This window comes from Nesoenas mayeri (assembly GCF_963082525.1).
Source record: "Nesoenas mayeri genome assembly, chromosome: 2".
Classification (NCBI taxonomy): Eukaryota; Metazoa; Chordata; class Aves; order Columbiformes; family Columbidae; genus Nesoenas; species Nesoenas mayeri.
Window position 1 is genome coordinate 105,882,667 of NC_137543.1, and position 22,342 is coordinate 105,905,008.

Sequence of the window (22,342 nt, forward strand, 5' to 3'; positions counted from 1 at the left end):
CGCTAAATTCATGATGTTGCAAAATAGCTCGACATTAAAACTGAGCTATTTTTTATCATTTCTGGAAGCAGAAGCACAAAGACAACAAAGGCCAAGTTCTCATGTTAAACACATTCCTGAATTCTGCAGTACTTTTACTGGCACTGGAATTAGGAAAGCAAAATAAGGTAATGTATATATCGAAGCTTCAGTTTTGAAAAGTATGTGCGCTAGGCTTCACAAGTATCAAGAGATGGATAACAGCAATCTAAAGAAGTTTGTATTTAAGCAAAGAGATGCAACTAAATTTCAAATGACCTTTTGATAGAGAAAATTAAGCAAATGTTTGATTAATGACAGCATTGTAGATCCATATTGCTAAAGAAACATCATTAAAAGAAACTGCCCTGTAGTGATTATAAGGGTATGAAAGGGGAGGGGAAATTTCTTTTAATTATAAGAAAAAAATTCCAAATGACTGATTTATCTTTCACTAACAAAAGAATAAAGTCTAGTAAACTAAAAGAAGAGGTAGTAATCTAAAACCAATTTGAAGACCCTGCCCACCAGGTTGATGCAAATCTTTATCATATTAGAGTGATTCTAATTACTTTTTGTATACTGTAGAGCAAGGAATAGAAAGCAAATGAACACAACTTATGATCAGATACAGCAGAATTCAAGCCAAATGATGAGTAGCATTTTAGAATTGAACTGTTCCTTAACATTTTTCATCTGGATAATGCACAGCTGAAAACACAAATTAAGGGATTCAACATCCTATCAAAAGTCATGTTCAAAAACATTGCAACAGAAAGACTGAGAATTACTGGAAAGTATGTAGTAAAATAAAGGCAGCACTGGAATAAAATCCCAAATCCAGCATGAAATGGCATCTATTCTCATTCAGAAGTCGACTTATAAATTTCCGAAGCAATAAACAATGCTATCTGCTAGTCTGCAGGCCTAAAACCAAATAAATTTCCAGTGCTACTGACAGGCCACAGGCTTTGCATCAGTTCTGCAGGGCTTCAAGACTACAGCTTGACAGTCTGTTTAGCTTGTTTAGTTGCAATAGCAATTTTCTAACAAGCAGGTAACATAGCCTAATCTGTTTTACCTTTAGCTTAGCTTTGTGATTGCATGGGCTAGTGCCTGTTGGTATAATAATTCTGATATATTTCTGTACCTAAAGTAGATACTCTGTAGAGAACAAACTATTACTGTAGAACAAAAACGTCATGCAGAGGACTACAATCATAGGATCATAGCAGAGGTATTGAAAGCACAGGCACAAGGTGGTACTAGAGGGAGCAAGGCTATATGCAACTTACCAGGTCAATTACCATCATTAAAATAAAGCAACCTTGGGAGCTGGCTAGGGCTGACTTTACAGGACTAAAATCAAACCAAAATAGAAAAACAAACAAACAAAAAACACAACCAACAACAACAACAACAACAACAACAACAACAAAAAGAAACCAAAATGAAAACAAAACCAGAAAAAGAGATCAAAGAACGAGAATACTACACATGTAAAACAGACATGTACAGAGAATTCAGACATACAGAATTGCAGAGTGATAAAGATCAATGTCAGGGCCCTGAGGGTACCAACAGGCCACAACTGTCCTGTCCAGTGCCAATGGAGATCCACTCCCTCTGCCCATGGGCCTGGGGTGTCCATTTCAGCCATGTCCTAGGTGTATTCATGCCCAGGCCCATTTCTTCCCCACTTGTGGACTGAGCTTCCTGCCTCTACATTAGACCTGACTCATCCCTTCCTGTGCAATGATCTCCAGACAACTGGCAGAACCTTCTGGTGCCACCAGCAATGCCCACCCTTATGCACAGGGGATGGCAGCCCAGCAGCCAGGGTACCACCTGCCCCAGGGTTGCCCGTATCTCCAGCCTGGCTCTCCTCATGTAATAGCTCCCCCCTCTCCCATTCCCTGAAAGCACATACAGTTAATCTCAAGCAGATCCTGCCATGTCAACATTGTCATTCACATCTGAGTCATCCTCCCAGTAACGAGTCTGGGACACTGACAATGCATCACAGCTTCCCCCCCAGCTAGAACCATCCACCAGAACACAGGCAGCATAACACCAGGGAAAGGGATAGACTTTTTTTTTTTTTTTTTTTTTTTTTTTTAATAACAGCTAGGCCAATAATTAGTCTTTGCTGACAATTAGGCTAAAAGTAAATGCACGGCTTTGCTCATAAGGTGTTTGCTCTTGACTCAGAAACCGTACAAACGACATTATAAAAAATTGGTGGACAACATGGGCAGCCTAGGCCTTTGTTTTGATGCTAGAAATTCTGCTTTTAACCTCAAGGGTGTTCCACTCTTTGAAAGTATTCCAGATTTTGTTTACAAACACCCAAAGACAAAAGATTGCCTTTTTTTTCTTTGAGAACAAGGCGGCAGAATATGGTATCTAGGCAGGAGCAACATGATTCCTTCAAGACCAGGAAAAATAAAACCAGCATAACAGTAAATAACCCAACCTTCCACAAGTCTAATGACCATTATTATACATCTTTAGGATTTAGAAGACTGGGGTACTGTTACTCGGTCTCTCTTCTTCCTCCCTGAAATGAAAGTATTTCTTAACTCTAGGTTCACTAGGTCAGTTTATTAAACCATTGACATGTATTTTGCGAGTAAGATAATATTTTTGTATTCAATCATAAGCTAATTTCCCAACAATCTCTGAAATTTTAGATTCCAGGGCTTTTAGATTGATACTATTTAGAAAAAAAATCAAAGTAATCAGAATACGCAATTCCCATTAAAGTTTCATGTTTTAATGTATCATTTCTGTGAAATTATTTTAGAGATTGATATCAAAATTTTATATATATATACACACAGATATCTAGATATATCAAGGAAAGCTAGGAGGATTCCTACAACTGAAGGTAAAGACTTGTGTTCAGACCATTTTCCTAGCCCTAAGGATATAGTTAAAACCAGGTAGATCAAACTTCTGCACTTATTCTTCCAACCACCAAAACTGAGGTGGCTTTCTTAGTTCAGAAAAACAGCTCATGGCATTACAGAAGTATAAGCAAAAAGCAAAGTTCCTGTAGTGCCAGAAAAAAATGAATGATAGCACTCATTGCTAAGGGGGAAACAAACCAACACAGCAACAAAGTTTAGTTTTGCTCCAACAAGCATGAATTCGCAAATGTTCATTCATCCAATGAACACAAGTATGCCTTTTTAACTGAAGTCAATTATACAACCATACCATATGAGTCCATCAATATTAGGCATTTGGGCCATGCTGCTACATGTTATCAGTATTGTATTCTTCCCTGCAGTGCAATGGAGTGCAATTACTGTCACATACAATGAAGCAAAAATTAATTCAATTTACAAAATAAGTCATACTAAAAATATCATTCATCATTTTTTCTCTAAACATCTGAGTGTTAAGGTATAGAGTGTCCCTTACCTCCCCTCTTGTTTAACTTTGCATAACCTGGCACGTAGCTGCTTGTCATAGATGATGAGCTGCTGAACGAGGAGTGGGGTAAAGCTGAGACCAGAGGTTCATCACACTTTTCTGAAACACAAGAAAATAGTTTCACTTCATGCTCTTAATAATTTATACAGATTAAGGGGCAATGTGCCCTTTATTTTTGGTAACAAAAGATTTTTTTGTAATTTTGTACATGTCAAATGCATGTGGCTGCATCTCAACACTTCAGGAAAAACAAATAAAACCAACCCCCAACCAAACAACAACCAATCAACCCCAAACAACAACAACAACAACAACAACAAAACACAAAGAAAACACCAAACAAGAAGTGTGACCAGCATGTCAAGGGAGGTGATTCTCCCCCTCTTTCCACTCCCATATAACCCCACCTAGAATAATGCATTAAGCTCTGGGGCCCTCATCATAAGAGGGAAATGGACCTCTTGGAGCAAGTCCAGAGGAGGGCCATGAAGATGTTCAGAAGGCTGAAGCACCACTCCTATGAAGGCAGGCTAAGAGAGTTGAGTTTGTTCAGCCCAGAGAAGAGAAGGCTCTAAGGAGACCTTACAGCAGCCTTCCAGTACTGAAAGGGGACACACAAGAAAGCTGGAGAAGAACTTCTTACAAGGATATGTAGGGATAGGACAAGGGGTGATGGCTTTAAACTTAAAGATTTAAATTAGATATAAGGAAGAAACTCTTCACTGAGGGTGGTAAGGCACTGGAACAGGTTGCCCAGAGAAGCTGCGGATGCCCCAACCCTGGAAGTGTTAACACTGCCAAGTCCACCACTAAACCATGTCCTCAAGTGCCACATACAGAATCACAGAATATTAGGGATTGGAAGGGACCTCGAAAGATCATCTAGTCCAGTCCTCCCACCGGAGTAGGAACACTCAGATGAGGTTACACAGGAAGGCGTTCAGGCGGGTTTTGAATGTCTCCAGAGAAGGGGACTCCACAACACCCCTGGGCAGCCTGTTCCAGTACTCCGGCACCATTCCTGAGAAGAAGTTTCTTCTCATATTTAAGTGGAACCTCCTGTGTTCCAGTCTATACCCATTGCTCCTTGCCTTATCATTGGTTGTCACTGAGAAGAGCCTGGCTCCATCCTCCTGACACTCACCCTTTATACATTTGTAAACATTAATAAGGTCACCCCTCAGTCTCCGCCAAGCTAAAGAGACACAGTTCCCTCAGCCTTTCCTCATAAGGGAGATGCTCCACTCCCTTAATCATCTTTGTTGCCCTGCGCTGGACTCTGACTCTTGCCCTGCTGAACAGCAGTTCCCTGTTCTTCTTGAACTCAGGGGCCCAGAACTGGACACAATATTCCAGATGTGGTCCCACCAGGGCAGAGCAGAGAGGGAGGAGAACCTCTCTCGACCTACTAACCACCCCCCTTCTAATACACCCCAGGATGCCATTGGCCTTCCTGGCCACAAGGGCACAGTGCTGGCTCATGGTCATCCTGCTGTCCACCAGGACCCCCAGGTCACTTTCCCCTACACTGCTCTCCGACAGGTCATTCCCCAACTTATACTGGCACCTGGGGCTGTTCTTGCCCAGATGCAAGACTCTACACTTGCCCTTGATATATTTCATTAAATTTCTCCCTGCCCAACTCTCCAGCCTGTCCAGGTCTCGCTGGATGGCAGCACAGTCTTCTGGTGTGTCAGACACTCCTCCCAGCTTGGTGTCATCAGCAAACTTGCTGACAGTGCACTCTATTCCCTCATCCAAGTCGTTGATTAATATATTGAATAGTACTGGTCCCAGTACCGACCCTTGAGGGACTACACTAGATACAGGTCTCCAACTAGACTCTGCTCCATTGACCACAATTCTCTGGCTTCTTTCCTTCAGCCAGTTCACAGTGAACCTCACTACCTGATCATCCTGACCACACTTCCTCAGTTTAGCTGTGAGGATGCTGTGGGAGATGGTGTCAAATGCTTTACTGAAATAAAGATAGAACACATCCACTGCTTTACCATCATCCATCCATCTGGTTATGTCCTCATAAAAGGCTATGAGGTTGGCCAAGCACGACTTCCTCTTGGTGAAGCCATGTTGACTGCCTCTAATGACCTTCTTATCCTTGATTTGCCTTGAGAGGGCACCAAGGATAACTTGTTCCACCACCTTTCCAGGGACGGAGGTGAGGATGACCGGTCCATAGTTACCTGGGTCCCCTTCTTGCCCTTTTTGAAGACTGGAGTGACATTTGCTTACCTCCAGTCCTCAGACATCTCTCCCATTTCCCACAACTTAGCAAAGATGATGGAGAGTGGCCTAACAATGGTTTCAGCCAGCTCCTTCAGCACCCGCAGGTGCATCCCATCAGGACCCATGGATTTACTGATGTCCAGATTACTTAATTGCTCCCTAACCCAGTCCTCACCAACCGAGGCAAACTCCTCTATTGTCCTGACTTCTTCTGGGGCCTCAGGGGTACGGGGCTCCTCAGGACAGCATCCGGCAGTGTAGACAGAGACAAAGAAGGCATGCAGTAACTCTGCCTTCTCTGTATCTTCTGTCATCAGGGCACCCACCTCATTCATCAGTGAGCCTACATTGCCTCTAGTGTTAGTTTTATCTGTCATGTAATTGAAGAAGCTCTTTCTGTTGCCCTTGACCACTCTCACAAGGTTTAATTCTAAGGAGCCTTTAGCTTTCCTAGTTGCCTCCCTACATCCTCTGACAACAGCCTTATATTCTTCCCAAGTGGCCAGCCCCTCCTTCCATGATCGGTAAACTCTCCTCTTCCATTTGAGTTTGCCCAACAGTTCCTTGTTTAACCAAATACGTCTCCTGGCTTCCTTCCTTGACTTCCTATCTGTTGGGATGCTCTGATGTTGAGCTTGGAAGAAACAGTACTTGAATGCTAACCAACTCTCTTAGGCCCCTTTACCTTCCAGTACCCTTGCCCATGGGATTTCCCCTAGCAAGTGCTTGAAAAGGCCAAAGTTAGCCCTGCTGAAGTCCAGGGTTGCAATTCTGCTTGCTATTCTGTTCCTGCCACCTGAGATCCTGAACTCTACCATCTCATGGTCGCTGCAACCAAGGCAGCCCTCAACCTTTACCACTTCAACCAGACCCTCCTTGTTAGTGAGAATGAGACCCGGGAGTGCACCTCTTCTAGTTGGCTCATCCACCATTTGCATTAGGAAGTTATCATCAATGCACTGGAGGAACCTCCTGGACTGTGGATGGCTGGCTGAGTAGTCCTTCCAGCAAACATCAGGGTAGTTAAAATCCCCCACGATAACCAGGGCCTGTAATTGTGAGGCTGCTCTCAGCTGCCTGTTGAAGGCCTCATCAACTTCCTCACCCTGATCTGGTGGCCTGTAATAGATACCCACAACAGTATCACCCATGCTAGCCTGCCCCTTCATTCTCATCCACAGACTCTCAACTCGCTCCTCATCTGCCCCTGGACAGTACTCAATACATTGTAGTTGCTCTCTCACGTAAAGAGCAACTCCACAACCTCACCTGGCTGGCCTGCCTTTCCTGAGAAGGACATAGCCATCCATGACCACATTCCAGTCATGTGAACTGTCCCACCATGTCTCTGTAATTGCCACCAGATCATAATCTCCTGACTGAACACAGGTTTCTAACTCCTCCTGCTGATTCCCCATGCTGCGTGCATTGATGTACAGGCATTGCAGAGAGCGAGCTGAGCACACCGATTTCACCCTAGGGGTACATGAGGCCTCCCGGTCTTCATCAGTTCTAGAGTGCTGCCCCACTGGTGCAAGCCCAGCTACAACCCCATTCCCCTTCGAATCTAATTTAAAGCTTTCCAAATGAGCTCTGCTAATTCCTGTCCCAGCATCCTTTTGCCCCTGTGAGATAAACCTTTCCCATGTATTACTGTCCAGACTGGTGTCTCATAAAATCAGCCGTTATCCACGAACCCAAAGCCCTGCCTGGAGCACCAGTCTCGAAGCCAAGCATTTATGGACTGGATCCTTCTATTCTGTCCCACGTCATCACCAGAAAATGGAAGGAGGGAAAATAAAATCACTTGAGCCCCAGACTCTTTCACCAACTGTCCTAAGGCCCTGAAGTCTTTCTTCATTCCCCTCAGACTACAGAATGCAGCTTCCTCCCTGCCTGTCTGGAAGATCAGTATTGGGTCATAGTCTGTTGGGTGCACCAGGCTGGGGAGTGCCCTGGTGATATCTCTGATCCAGGCTCCAGGTAGACTTAACACTTCCCTGTGATGAGGGTCAACTCTGCATATTGGGCCCTCTGTTCCTCTCAGAAGGGAATTACCCTTCTTTCTTCCTTATTGGAGGCCGACTTAAGATATTGTGTCAACTGCCTCTTCTTTTGTGACCTCATAGTTGGGCCTTTCACCACATCCTCACCTACCCCTCCTTCAAGATCCGGGGCCTCAAACCTATTACGGAGGGGCACCTGGGGAAGCAAGGCAGGTAGGGAGGGGGGTTGCCTGTGATGCTGAACTGGGACTTGTTTTGAATTCTCCTCATGTTTTTGGTCCCCAACCTCTGCCTGACAGCGATAGGGCAGGGGCTGTCTCAGGTCTCGCCCCTCTGCCAAACAGGGCCGGTGGTCCATCACCTTTTGGGGGGATATCTCCCTGGTGCCTTTCTGGCTGGTATGCCAGGGAGTTACTCCACCAGTCATTCTCACACTCCCTGATAGTCCTCAGTCTCTCAACCTCCTCCTTCAATTCCACCACCATGCTGAGCAGATCTCGCACCTGCTCACACCTCACGCAGGTGGAATGCTGCCTCCCTGCCCTGGCAGCAGCAGCCTCTGCACTCCCTGCAGCCAGAGACATGAACAGACACAGATCGGGTCAGGGCCTCCGTCTGTGTCCCCACAATCTTTTTTGGACAAGCTCTCTCTCTGGAGGAGACCATGGTAAGCTGCGGTCTGGGAGACTGCCAACAGGTGAGAAGGTCTCTGGAGCAAGGAGGGACAGAACCTCTGCACCTGCCGCACGAGCTCCCACAGCCGCTGCTGCAGCACAGTATGGGTGGCACTCACAGCTTCACACGCTGGTCTCACCTCCCAGCGCCTGGTGGGCAGCGACATGTCCCTGCCCTCCCTGAGGCTGTTTCAGGGCTGGGGGCGGGGCTGTGATTGTTGTTACCCTGGCAACGCCACGTCATGTCAGCGGCTCCCGCAAGGGCTGCCGGGTCGCAAAATCGAAACCCAGAAAATCCCCTGTACTTTGGGATCTGCCTAAAAGGATCCCTCTGTGCTGCCTCCAATCAGCTGACTTCGGGGACTGAGTGTTAGTTCCAGGTTTCAACCGTTTTTAAACCTCCTGATGTCACTGTGGTAATGCCCACACCACATCAGCTGCTCTACATGCCACATCTACACATCTTTTAAACACCTCCAGGGACAGTGACTCAACCACTTCCCAGCACAGGCTGTTCCAATGCCTGACAACCCTTTCCGTGAAGAAATTTTTCCAAATATCCAATCTAAACTTCCCTTGGAGAACTCGAGGCCATTTCCTCTTGTCCTATCACTTGCTATTTAGGAGAAAAGACCAACATCCTCCATGCTACAACCTCCCTTCAGCTAGTTGAAGAGGGCCATAAGGCCTCCCCTCAGCCTCCTCCTTTCAAGGCTAAACAGCCCCAGTTCCGTCAGCTGCTCCTCATCAGACTTGTGCTCCAGACCCCTCACCAGCTTTGTTGCCTTTCTCTGAACCCCTTCCAGCACTTCAATATCATTCTTGTAGTGAGGGGCCCACAACTGAACGCAGTATTTGAGATACAGCCTCACCAGTGCTGAGTACAGTGGCACAATAATTTCTCTAGTCTTGCTTGCCACACTTATCTTGATACAAGCCAAGATGCTGTTGGCCTTTTTGGCCACCTTGGCACAATGCTGGGTCATGTTCACCTGCCTCTCAATCAACAGCCTCAGATCCTTTTTCACAAAGCAACTTTCCAGTCACTGTTTACCATGCCTGTAGCATTGCATGGGGTTGTTGTGACCCAAGTGCAGGACCTGATACTTCATCTTATTGAACCTCATACAAATGGCCTCAGCTCAGTGATCATTCCAGTCTAGATCCCTCTGTATGGCATTCCTAGCCTCAAGCAGATCAAGGCTACCACCCAACTTGGTGTCACTTGCAGTCTTATTGAGGGTGCACTCAATCCCCTCATCTAAATAATTGATAAAAAGATTAAACAGAACTGGCTCCAATGCTGAGCCATGTGGAACACCACTCATGACTGGCTGTCAACTGGACTTGACTCCATTCGCCACAGCTCCTTGGGCCTGGCCATCCAGACGTTTTTTTACTCAGCAAAGTGTAAGCCCGTCCAAGCCATGAGCTGCCAGCTTCTCTAGAAGAATACTGTGGGAAACAGTGTCAGAGGCTTTACTGAAGTCTAAGTTCACAACATCCACAGTCTTTCCCTCATCCACTAAGTGGGTCACTTTGTCGTGGAAGGAGATCAGGTTGGTCAAGCAGGACCTGCCTTTCATAAACCTATGCTGACTGGGCCTGATTGCTTGGTTGTTCTGCATGTTCCACATGATGGTACTCAGGATGGTCTACTCCATAATCTTCCCCAGGCCCGAGGTCAGACTGACCTCGCCTATAGTGCCCTGGATCCTTCTTCCAGTCCTTCTTGTAGATGGGTGTCACATTTGCTAACATCCAGTCAACTGGGACCTCCCCTGTTAGCCAGTGCTGTTGATAAATAATTGAAAGTCACTTGGTGAGCACCTCTGCCAGCCCGCTCAAAACACTTGGGTGGATCCCATCCCTGTCTAAGTACTGTAGCAGGTCACTCACCATTTCCCCTTGTATTATTGGGGGTTTCATTCTGCTCCCCATCCCTGTCTTCTAGTTCAGGGAGCTGGGTACCCTGAGAACAAATGGTAATGCCTAAGCATGGGCCATTACTCTCCTTAGGGATACTACCTATGAACAGAAAAGCCTGCCCTGATATATCTGGAATGGTTTTGGTGACATGAAAATGCACTGCTAAATAAATGGTTTATCATTATAGCTTCATAAGAAACAGGTAAGATACAAACTTTCTGTTCTGCAATGAAGTGCTGGTAGCCTGACATTTTGAAAAGAAAATAAATTAGAGTACATGAATAAATGCCTGTAAATTATCACATATTACAGATTCACTGAAACTAAAAAGCAAAATATATTTTTTTTAAATATAATCTCTATAATGCATTTGAGCACTTCACTTCTACTTTACTCATTATAAAGAAGATTGATTTGGTATTAGTATCTAAGATGGAATAAAACCAAACTCAGAACTTTTGCCTTTCTAAGGAATAAAATGATTAAAACAAATCTCCCACTGTTGTATGAAGTCATGTAAATTAGAATGAAGGCAACCGGCTTTTGATTTTTCAAATACATAGATAGCTATTGTGCTGCCTTTTGTTCTAGTTTTTCCTCATTTTTTTCAACAGATGGCTGAAATATGTAGGTTTAATTACTTATTTGTATGTCAAGTACAACCTACCACAGAAAGAAAACCCATAACCTACACCAGTCGACTTGACTAATCTTTTTAAACACACACACTGCAACACAGGCTCTAATGTAAGTGGAAACACCCTCAATTTATGTATCTAGAAAGAACTAGACTGCTCCTGATAGGCAGTGTATTTAATGCTGAGCCACACCAGCTAATTTTGGTACAAGTAGCAAACTGTGATTTGGTCGGACTGGATCACACATGAAGACTGAATTAATCCTACCCTTAACAGAAGAATGTTAAGGGGGAAAAAAAGAATTGTGAGTGAATCGAGTCATTTGTAATGCAGGTCTCCTAAAATTTCCAGTCTCATGTAATGAAAAATAGAATTACTTTCACAGCAATAGAAACTGAAGCACAGAAATACAGAACAACATTAGGTCATGAATCAGTATTTTGACATTTAAGAAAATAGATAAGTTTCCTTCACAAATCTATGAGAGTTTGTTAAGGGAGAAAACAAAATTGATACCAGCATAAAAGCACAGGCAAGAGTAAAGGGCAATTGCTTTGCACTGAATTAAAGGACAATTCCAATTATTTTAAAGTTTACTACCACACTATTTAAAGATGGAATATTGACAAGGGAAGATAAATGTTTCTACGCATTATTGTTCATATTACAGAACAGAAGGATCGATTCCCCTCCACTTTCTACTTTGACTGTGGCCACAGGCACATTTAGTGAGAAGCTGGATGGCACAGGCCTCGCGGTCCCATCACGCCACTCCAGGAGCACACTGGGGTCACATAGGACCTCTTCCTGGCAGGAAAGGTATGGTATGGAGTGAGGGTCTATGTTTTAAGGTCTTAGGTGCCAGGCTGCTAGTATTTCAGTCAGAGTAGTACAAGGTTAGAGCTTAAGAACAGAACTGAGCAGCAGATTGAAGGACTCACTACAAATTTTGCTCTGAATGTCATAATCACAGAAAGACAGAGCTATTTGACATTTTTTTTTCTAAAATATTTCATTATAGTGTATTTTTCATAGTCCATAAAAATAGGTTTTCAGCTTAAAGACTGCTAGTGAACTGTTCTGGCTGCCACTTCATTATTGGTGCTACTTAGCTAGAGATTTGAAGTAATTTGTCATTAGCTCTGTTGTCTAGGTAAAAATCGAATGGAAGACTTGAAAGCTGAAGAACACATATTCAGAAATAGTTTAAAAATTCATAACAAAATATCTTTACAGCATTTTTCCTATGCTTATCTTACACAATATTTACTGTTAATGAAAAAGAGAAATACATATATTGTCAGTAATAGAGATAGTTAATGTTTTAAGGTTGAACATGTACCTTTGTTCAGTTTCCTGGTTTTTTGTTTGTTTGAATGGTTGATTTTGTTTTTTGTTTGTATGTTTGTTTTTCAAACCAAATTGTAAGGTTTATATGATTTTCCCTCACCTACAGTTTCATATGGTGGAGTGGGAAGAAAAACCTGCATCTTTATGCAAGAATATTAGAAATAATAAGATTTAGCTACAAAAATGTTTGCTACTTATGTAATTTGATTACTTAATGAATATAACGGGAGGCTATTGGTCATGGTATTCTAACAGAAATTTTTGAAACAAAAGAGCTATCCTAATTCATAACTAAAAACCTTTAAAAGGGGATAAAAGGTGAGCAAAACCTTAATTTGTGTAACAATAAGCAACTTACATGCTAAACAATGTATTCAGAAACACGAAGACAGATGAAAAAACACCTCTCCAAGTAGTAGAAGCTCATCAGAACTTCTTTTACTGATCCCAGTAGCTGTTGAGAAAATCTGCCACTCTGACACCTACTGTATTGTTGCTGCTATTCATGAAGCTACACCAAAGGAAATATGGAAAAACATGTTTGGAAAGGGTATTAGCTTCTAAATCATTATCTCCCTGCAGGGCCTGCCTTGTGTCTTAGCTTCATTAATCCATCCTCTTTACTTCGAAAGAATAAAACAAACAAACACACACACAAAAACCCCAGCAACAAAAAAAAACCAAACAAAACCCAGAGTATCACACTGTATTTGCCACTGTGGTCACAATTTTTTTACATACCATCGTGAATGTGCTTCATTTACTACAAATGTATTTTTAAAATATTGAATCTGGACCACTGCTTTATTAGTTTGGTTGGAATTGCCAATACAGTGTGGGGGAGGATGTGGGAGAAGAAAAAACAAGCGAGGTTAATATAATTTTCTTTCACTGTTGTTTAGAACTATATTCACTCTCTATGCCTGTTTTGGGATACCAACTCATAGGCTAAAGAATAAAACCAAAACCACCTCACTTTCTCATTATTTAAAAAACAAACACTCCAACCTGCCTTCTCATTTAGGATTCCAAATATAGGAAATATACCATAAAAGTGTATGAATTATAGGGAAGGATTATACCTCAAATGAAAAGACAGTAAAAAAGATATTAAATTTCATCAATAAATCATGACTCTAGATCCAACAGAACAAAAGTTAAAAGGCTGCTTATATAAACTAACGTTTCTAGCCCTGTATGGAAGTTCCACAAAATATATTGCACTATTTAAACTTTCTTCATAATATAAAATGCTGTTATGCCACAGATTTAAGAGGAAAGAAAAAAAAAAAAAAGAATGCTTGGGAACCTTTGGTTCTTTCAGCAGTTTTAGTTATTTCCTGCAGAATCCAATTTTTTACTTACTAAATCCAGAATCATATAATACCTTCCTGTTACTGAGATATAATAGCTTTCCCCATATAAGTCAATGTACTGTGCCCTGTTAATCAATTACTGAGCACACTCTCCTGCTAGCATCGTAGCAGCAAAGAAATAAACTCTCGTCAGTACCATTTATCTCACTGATGTATTAACATCCAAGTCAGCTTAGGTCTATTTAAATGTTAACTTCCTGAAGCAAAACCACACTTCTATTCCATTCTGTTAGGACAGAAAAAACTGATAACTTTGTCATAGGTATGATGACATTTGCTACTCTGTCTTTCCTATTCAGACGGCAATTACAGTGTATGTCCATCAGAACAAAGCTTCCTTGAGATTCAAGTAATTACATCGATGGAAAAAAGGTCATCTAATGTCATTAAACACAAATGCAAAACCTCTGCAACCAACAATCCAAATTCCTCGAGACCTGAAGACTAGGGAATGGAAGGACTGCTATACACTTGCTCTGTTGTGAAACCAGATACCAGGTGAGACAGCTCTTTAGTCCTACCAAGTGCAGCTTCTCATATGTTCTGGTGTTGGCACTCAACAAAACCAGGAAAGGATACCCATCCTTTGCTGTTTTATACTCAATTCATAGTTTACAATTTTATAGTTTATTTATATAGTTGTCCTGGTTTTCTTAAAAACAAGACCAGTTCTCTTTTAGTGAATTTTCCTTTCAGCTAAGTTCTTCTAAGTAACTGCACTTTTCTGAACTTGGCTGCATGTTTTTCAGACACTGTTTGCTCCAGAGCTGATAATGGTAGCAATGGTATGCAGAAGAGGCCCAGGTTTAGACTTATTGCTATGATAGCCAAGGTTACTTATACATTTTGCACGTTCCATAAGTGAGAGGGGCATATTTGCAAGGAGGGGCGGACAGAACAGGTGACTAAAATTGATCAACTAAGTATTCCATTCCATACATGTCATACACCCTATAAAAGTGGGAGATCAGGGGGGTTGTGCTCTCTTCAACCATGGCCAGCATCTGAAGAGGACCCTGCCTGTTGTGCCTGTGATCCAAGGCCTGGTTCCAGACCCTGCATCCCTGAATCCAGTTTCAGTTTGCTGTGGAGTCCAGCCCAGGACTTCTGGGTACCTCCATGCAGCTGCTGGAGCAACGCCAGCTTCTCCACGGGCAACGCTGCGCCACTCTGGGTAGATTGGTTTTGTATATTTTGTATTATTTTATCTATTTATTAGTAGCATTAGTAAAACATTTTTAACTTTTCCAACTTGCAACCAACTCTCTCTCGCTTTTCCTTCTATTACTTTTCCTAGTGGGGAGGGCAGGGGGTTAACAGAGAGCATCTGCCATGGTTTATTGGCGCCCTGCAGTAAACTGTGTCAATAGTCTACCCATCATGCATCTACTTTGCCTGCAATTGCTTTAGTTCCCACTTATGTAGTCCACGAACTATTCGGGGAACAGGGACCAGACCATTTGAAGGGATAAGGCCTCAATTATAACACAAAGCAGACCATACACACACAAGCTCTTGATTTATCAATCCTCGAAGTTGTTAAAGCTTAATCCTCATTATACCAGTGTCTTCAATGATTTTTGGCGGGCAAAGCAGAGTAAAAAACTCGATGCTTCACTTCACAGAAGTCTGTTCAAATGCTTAGCATCCTGATCAATAATCAAGTCACCTGTAAAGTTGGTGACATATCTTATCAAAGCAGTCTGTTTGAGTAGATGAAAAACACAACCTGCAGTTCATCTGTATCTTCTTGACATTTATATCTAGCAGTAGGTTAGAATGCATACAAACAACTATACACTTGGAAATGTTAAAGAAACATAAGCAGTATACATTTAGAATCACAGGTGGTTTTTTATTAATAATTGGAAGCTGCATTGGAGGATCTCTCAGAAGCTCTTGCAAAGATTCTGTCAGCAAAGTAAAAAGAGAGCTTAGATGTGTACAGTACTTCCAAAAAATAAAAACAGCACTCATCAGAAATAAGTGACAGTGACTTACTAAGAGTGATTTTGAAGAACACAGACTTTTCCATCATTATGGTCCAGTGTGCACTGAGAAACAGACCTTTAAAAAATACCAAACCAAAAATCCACTAACTTACCCCTCCTTCTTCAAAATCTTCAGTCAAGATTTCCTATCAAATTATAATCCATTATCATAATTTTCCTGTAGGATACTAGTTGTAAGACAAACATGCTGCCAATAACAACTTTACTAGAAAAAACACCATATGCGTACACCAGAAATTAAGAACTCAAAGGCTGATCTACTTAGAAGCTAAAAGGTCAATATTGTCTTCCAAGTCCAAAGTAGCCAGAAATAATTGCTAGCAGAACATGAAACAGATGAGTCAATCTGAAGTAGCATTTAAAAAAATCATCTCAGCCAATAAATACATAAAGCCATGGTTTTTTCACCAAAAAAAAAAGTCTTAATCATTTCTCTTTTCCACAGCATTTTTACTGTGCAAACAGAACATTTACAATACAAACCCCAAAATCTTAAACCAATGTATTCAGCTCATTAATTATATAAGAATCCCTGTCAAGTGCAAGGAAAAAAAGTTTAAAGTGACTTTTAATCCTCACTTGTAATGCAAAATATGTCTTTTTAAAAGAAGAGTTCTAATGTAAATGTTGGGGAGCAAGGGAGTGAATCATATCATCTGGGTTTAATTTGTACTGTGTGCTAAATCCTAGTTATCCTAAACAGATTTTTCTCCCCAAATTTGAATATGTAGAGGGATTTCTCTGTAGCATGCCAAGGAGAAAGAACAAGCCACCAAGCACTTGTGGAAAGTAATCATGAGATTGCAAGGGCAGTCTGGAATGTGAATAAATACATATGAGAATTGGCGTATCTCCAATGACAACCAATAGGAATATTAATGCAGCTTTTTTGGATTGCAGCGCATTAGTACGCAGAGATGGCCTCCATTTTCAGATTGCACAGGCAGGTTTTATAATCTGAAATGAATACTAGAATTCACCATGTCCCCTCAAAGAGTAGGAATAAAGAAGCATAAGTTGCAAGAACATATTATGCACTGTTTCAAATGAACTTTTGAATTTATACTGAGAAGTGGGAGATGCTACAAAGCAGCTCATGGCCAATAGTAACCCCTTTAACAAAATCAAACCTAGAAGCAGTTGTTATTGAAAACAGTTTAACTTCAATGACAAGGAAAGCAACTTTAGCCGTGTGCCACAAGCCTGTTGCTCAGTATGATAAACCTCTGGCCAAATGCCATGTGGGACAGGAACATTGCTGGAGAAGCCCTCTCCTTAGTTATCAGAAGAGTCACTAATTAAAACAATAAATACTGATGATAATGGCTCGCAAATGTCAGGCAGGGTACACCTCATGCTCCGAGTTCTTAAGTCAGCAGGAAATAAGTCAAGCACTTATCAAGGAGGGCCTTCTCTTCTGGGGAAAGGAAATACTTGCCTGGCAGGTACATTCACCAGATGTACCAGCCTTTAGTACATCTGGAGTGGTTTAATAACCTTTTACCTTATGCATGTTCTGTTGTGTTCTTCTTGTCTGGGGAAGATAACTTTAAAAAATCCACCATATACTGGTTTTTTATTTGTTTGTTTGCTTGTTTCTTATAAGATACAAAGCTAACTTTACTCCCCAGCAAGTTTCTTGGACCACTTTACCAACAAACCAGATGACTGGTAGAGCAGAAGCTTCACTTTTGACTCTTCTGTCCCACCTACTGTCCTAAGTGAGACTCCTTTTGCACTATGCTTACATTAGAAGCATAACGAAAGCAAATCCATTTTTAAAATTCCTTTAGCCACAACAGAGCTGTCCACATAGTGTCTGTGCAAACAGTGCAGTGCTCTGCACACACACGTTCCTTTCCCAGTTACTATTCCCAGTTGCATACCAGAAAGTCAATGCAAGTTTTACATAAGTCTCAATTGGCTTCTTGTTTGCTATTTCTGCTGGCCTCCGTTGCTTTCATCTGTTATTTCTCACTGTGCTTTTCTGAGCATAGTGCTCTTTCCATACTGCAGAAGTCTGCAGCTTCCCCACATGACTGACATTTCACAGGACAGTCTTCACAGACTGTCTGGGAGCCAAGTTCACATTCAGCTTTGTGAGCCAGACTCCAAGTGTAACTCAAGCTTTTCTGTAACTATCTCTGGAGCTCAGCTGTAAACTAAAAAGATTAGAACAGCTCATATTGATCACCTGTGATGTTTCATATGCCACTCCAAGTTGCATATCATCAATAGAGGTAACACATTGTTGCTCGAAAGGGTAGCTACTGCTGAAAAGGTAGAAAACCATAGCAGCTATTTTTCCCCCTCCAAGGTGAAGCCATAAACTACATGAATTTAGTGGTCTCCACACAAGCCTTACTGTTCAAGGTTACTTGTTCTGAGGTTTATTTCAAGCCTTTCTATAGATGTCTGTAAGGAAAGGAAAGGAACAAGGAAAGGAATGAGTTTCAGGTAACATTTATTTATGACGATTACTTTGCTCACAGCAGAGCACAGTCACGCTTGTTTCTTCATTCTGGTTCAGGAATCTGTCTTTGGACAATGCTGAATGCACCACAAGGGCCACATTTCTGAAAATGCATTTAGATGCCTAAAGGCAGATGGTACGTTATGATATTTTCCTAAGTATCTTTTTAAATGAACTTTGTTTCTGACTCCTGTTGACCAGTTTTCAGAGTAACCAAAGCCTTATTAAAACAAGAAAGTTTTCTTATTTATTACTAAATATATATAAGTACTCCTGGGAAACACTGGAAACTGTAATATCATAACAATAGCACATAAGTGCAATGTATTCTATGATTAGTATCAGACATTTCTGGCTGTGCTGCCTTTCACCAAACGGCATACATGTTCCATGGCACTCTTCATACTTGTCATTAACTACTAAAAATGAGAAAAGGTTTAAAGTAAATGTCAATAATTACTGTGATCTATAATTTAACCAGAGACATTATTTTTTACTAACTCATTCAGTTTGGAATCATTGCAAGTATAAAGGTGTACAAAGGAGCTTCTTGTAATTCAGATTTATCAAAATTTCAACATTTCACGAAGGAAAAATAGAAAACTGCACCCAAAATTTGTGCACCTCAATTTTTAATGAAAATGTTAATATATGAAATTCTGAATTTATTAAAAAAATAATTTGTTTAGTATTTTGTATTTGAAAAGAACAGGTGTCCTTAAAACTAAACTTATATCTTATGCTATTATTTAGTAGCTTTCCTTTTTTAATTACTTAAAAAATAAATACATTCTTTTTATTGTCTCTACAGCAAGGTTTTTGCAGTGGTTTGTGGTGGTTGGTTTGTTTTATTTTTTTTCTCTCTCAGCTGGAAAAGACTGGACAGAGGAAGTTTTTACATTACTTTAAAGCAAAAGCACATCTAGATTACTTTTGGTTTACTTTGTAATCTTCAGAGCATTCCACAGCCCACTGAAAATCTGGCAAATGTTCATGCCATTGTGCTGCTGTGTCTTTTATGAACACATTTCTAAACTGCTTTGCACCCTATGCAACTGGAAAAACTGTACAAGAAACCTGCCATCTTATTTGCTCAGTTAATTTAAAACAAACAAATGAACAAAAACCCCAAGTAAACTCAGGTCAGCTGTATCTGGAATAGTCAAAAGTCAGTCAGTCTGGTTATACACGTGGGATTTCATTAAATCGTCCTTAGAACATAAGGATAACACTACCAACACTATGCAAAGTAAAATTCATAAATGTTTTCAAATTTTTGCATCTCCAGTCCTCATATGCCTCTTCTTTTAACCTACTGATATACTTCTTCCCCTTTTCACTGCTGGAAGTGCCCAAATATTCTGGAGGATGTTACAGCGAACAAAGCTCCTTAAATATCTTTGCAGGTAGATATGACTTTTTACAAACCGATAGCTATCTAAATTAAATATGTAAAAGTCTGGAGTCATGTCATATAAAAAGTTTTAGAGTAGGGGGCAGAAGAACACACAAGGCTGGAGAACACTGAAAACCTTCTCGATTTATATGGTCGTATCTAATTTAGCTTAAAATACACTATCCAGTTACCTAGCCTATATTCTTCCTCAGTCGACCTTACATCAACAAATATCTTTTATTTGTTTGGTGTGTGGGGTTTTTTTTTGTTTGGTTGGGTTTTTTTGTTTGGTAGTGGTTTTTTGTTTTGTTTTTGTTTTTTTAAAGGTTGGTTTGATTTGTTTGTTTTTCAGGACCCAGGGATAAGACAATAGCACATGATAACTAGTTTCCTGAATTACATTTTTTCTTACCAGTCATCTTAATTTTTCATCATTGCTTTAGGGGGTTTCCATCTCTAAAATTAAGCTTTTATCTTTAACGAGAACAAAGCGTGTAATTTTTTTCTTTACAATACATAGTTATTTTAAAGGTCCCTTTACTTGTAACAGTTTTGTATCAACATAAATCTTCTGAATTCAGAGCTGCTATTCCAAATTTAACCTAATTTAAACAAGATCAAAACAGCCAGTAAGGGACTTTAAAGTTGCTGGGCATTGGAATATATAAGCATGCCCAGAGAAAGCCAAATATTAACTTTCAAAACAATATAGCACAGGTACAGAATAAAGATATTTTAAACTATCACTATGGATATCACACCATTTCACAAAATGAAGTTAACCTCATAAGAAATAATAAAATGTTTCTATCTACCCACTTACAGATTGGTTAAGATGCTCAACAGAAGTCTCAAATTATAGTTAACACAGAGCAAAATCTACAGATTCGTGTCTGAATGCCTTTTATACTAGGAAACTACCCTTTCCCTACAATGACTGGGGAAGAAACTCTGCTCCTACCAGACAGACAAAATATTTAATGCCATGAAGCATGTAAAGCACATTCCACATTTTGTTAGGTGAGAAAAAAATTGAAGTTAATGAACTATGCAAAACACAATAAAGATTGTTTCTCAATTTGTACAGTAGAAAGTAAACATCACTTAAGCTTAAACTGAGGGGGTTTTGTGTGGGTTTTTCTGTGTTTGTGTTTTGTTTGTTTGTTTATTTTTGTTATGTTTTGTTTTTTTCCCCAAACACATTCCTAATTCCATGTTTGTTCATTGTTGTTTATTTTCACTCCCCTTTGGAGAAAACAGTTATGTCATATTTATAGCAGAAGCTTTTTGTCTTCTGTTTATCAGTTGCTTACTGGTAGGAGTGATGATAGAAGGAAAAACCAAAAGGTGCATGATCTATGAATTAAACTGTATTATAGTGACAGATTTTTTTTTTCCCGACATGAAAAGACAAATAAAGTCTAACCTTGGTTTCCTTCTACTTGAAGCCTATTTTTCCCCATCCAACTAAGCATGAAAGTCATCCTTTCACGATTCCTCTCACTGAAGCACAGGATTAGCTCCAATTGCATTTTGCAAGCTCTTCTGTTAAAAGGCACTCTTTCCCATATTTCCAAAGAAATGTCTAGTGACTGCAAGAAATTCAATTGCCATGATCCATTGATTCACAAAAAGTATCACCCAAATGTTCCTGAAAAGATCCTTTAGCAAGTTAAAGAACAAATACTTTTGATCTTTCCCCTCACTGTTGCATTAATCTAGGGTATATATGGCATACATTTAAGATTATGTTGGTTTTGATTCGATTTCCCAAAACCAGAAGATAAGCCACCAGCTCTATTTTTGTCCTTTTAGGGCCAAAATTTTATGCAAACTTTGATGAACAGAACAGAGGATGGGAAAGGAAAAAATAAAGAACAACAGCAACAATAAATTGAGGAACATTGGATAATAAGAAAATGTGAACATAGTTTAGACTTCTGAACTTCTCTCTGTATTGAGCAAGCTGTGTTACACCCAACCTGTGAGATCCAGTATTCTCGGGGTCTTGTTAGACATACTATGAAGTGCCTATTGTGTATCATGGCTGTGAATTTTGGCACTAGAGGCCCAAATCTCTGCCCTGGTTTTGTTTAAAATAAGACCAGTTTTCTTTTAGTGATTTTTCCTTTCAGCTAAGTTCTTCTAAGTAAATGCACTTTTCTGAATTTGGCTGCATATTTTTCAGACACTAATCGCTCTGGAGCTGATAATGGTAGCAATGGTGTGCAGAAGAGGCCGAGGTTTAGAGTAATTACTATGGCAGCCAAGTTTACTGATAAATTTTACACATCCCATAAGTGAGAGGGGCATATTTGCAAGGAGGGTCAGATGAACTGGTGACTAAAATTGACCAACTAAGAATTCCATCCCATACACATCATACACCCTATAAAAGTGGGAGGTCACAAGGGTCTCGCTCTCTTCAACCATGGCTGGTATCTGAAGAGGACCCTGCCTGTCGTGCCTGAGATTCAAGGCCTGGTTCCAGACCCTGCATCCCTGAATCCAGTACCAGTTTGCTGCAGAGTCCAGCCCAGGACTTCTGGGTAGCTGCCCTGCAGCCACTGGAGCAATGCCAGCTTCGCCACGGGCAATGCTGTGCTACCCCAGGAAATTCAAGATTGGGTTTGTATATTTTGTATTATTTTCTCTATTTATTGGTACCACTAGTAAAGCATTTAAAACTTTTCTAACTTGTCTCTCCCCTTTTTCCTCCTATTACCTTTCCTTAGCAGGGAGGGCAGTAGGTTAACAGCATCTGCCATGGTTTATTGGCACC

General features: G+C 40.8%; 1 protein-coding gene across 1 annotated transcript in view; it reads right to left on the reverse strand.

The window, feature by feature from the left end:
- Nucleotides 1–22,342, reverse strand: part of CNTNAP2 (contactin associated protein 2) — a gene marked incomplete at its 3' end in the record, with an annotated part of 1,137,334 nt that overhangs the window by 773,123 nt on the left and 341,869 nt on the right. The window contains exon 2 of the mRNA XM_080338877.1: nucleotides 3,448–3,558. Coding sequence (XP_080195003.1) covers nucleotides 3,448–3,558 — 111 coding nt within the window. The remainder of the gene's footprint in view (nucleotides 1–3,447; nucleotides 3,559–22,342) is intronic.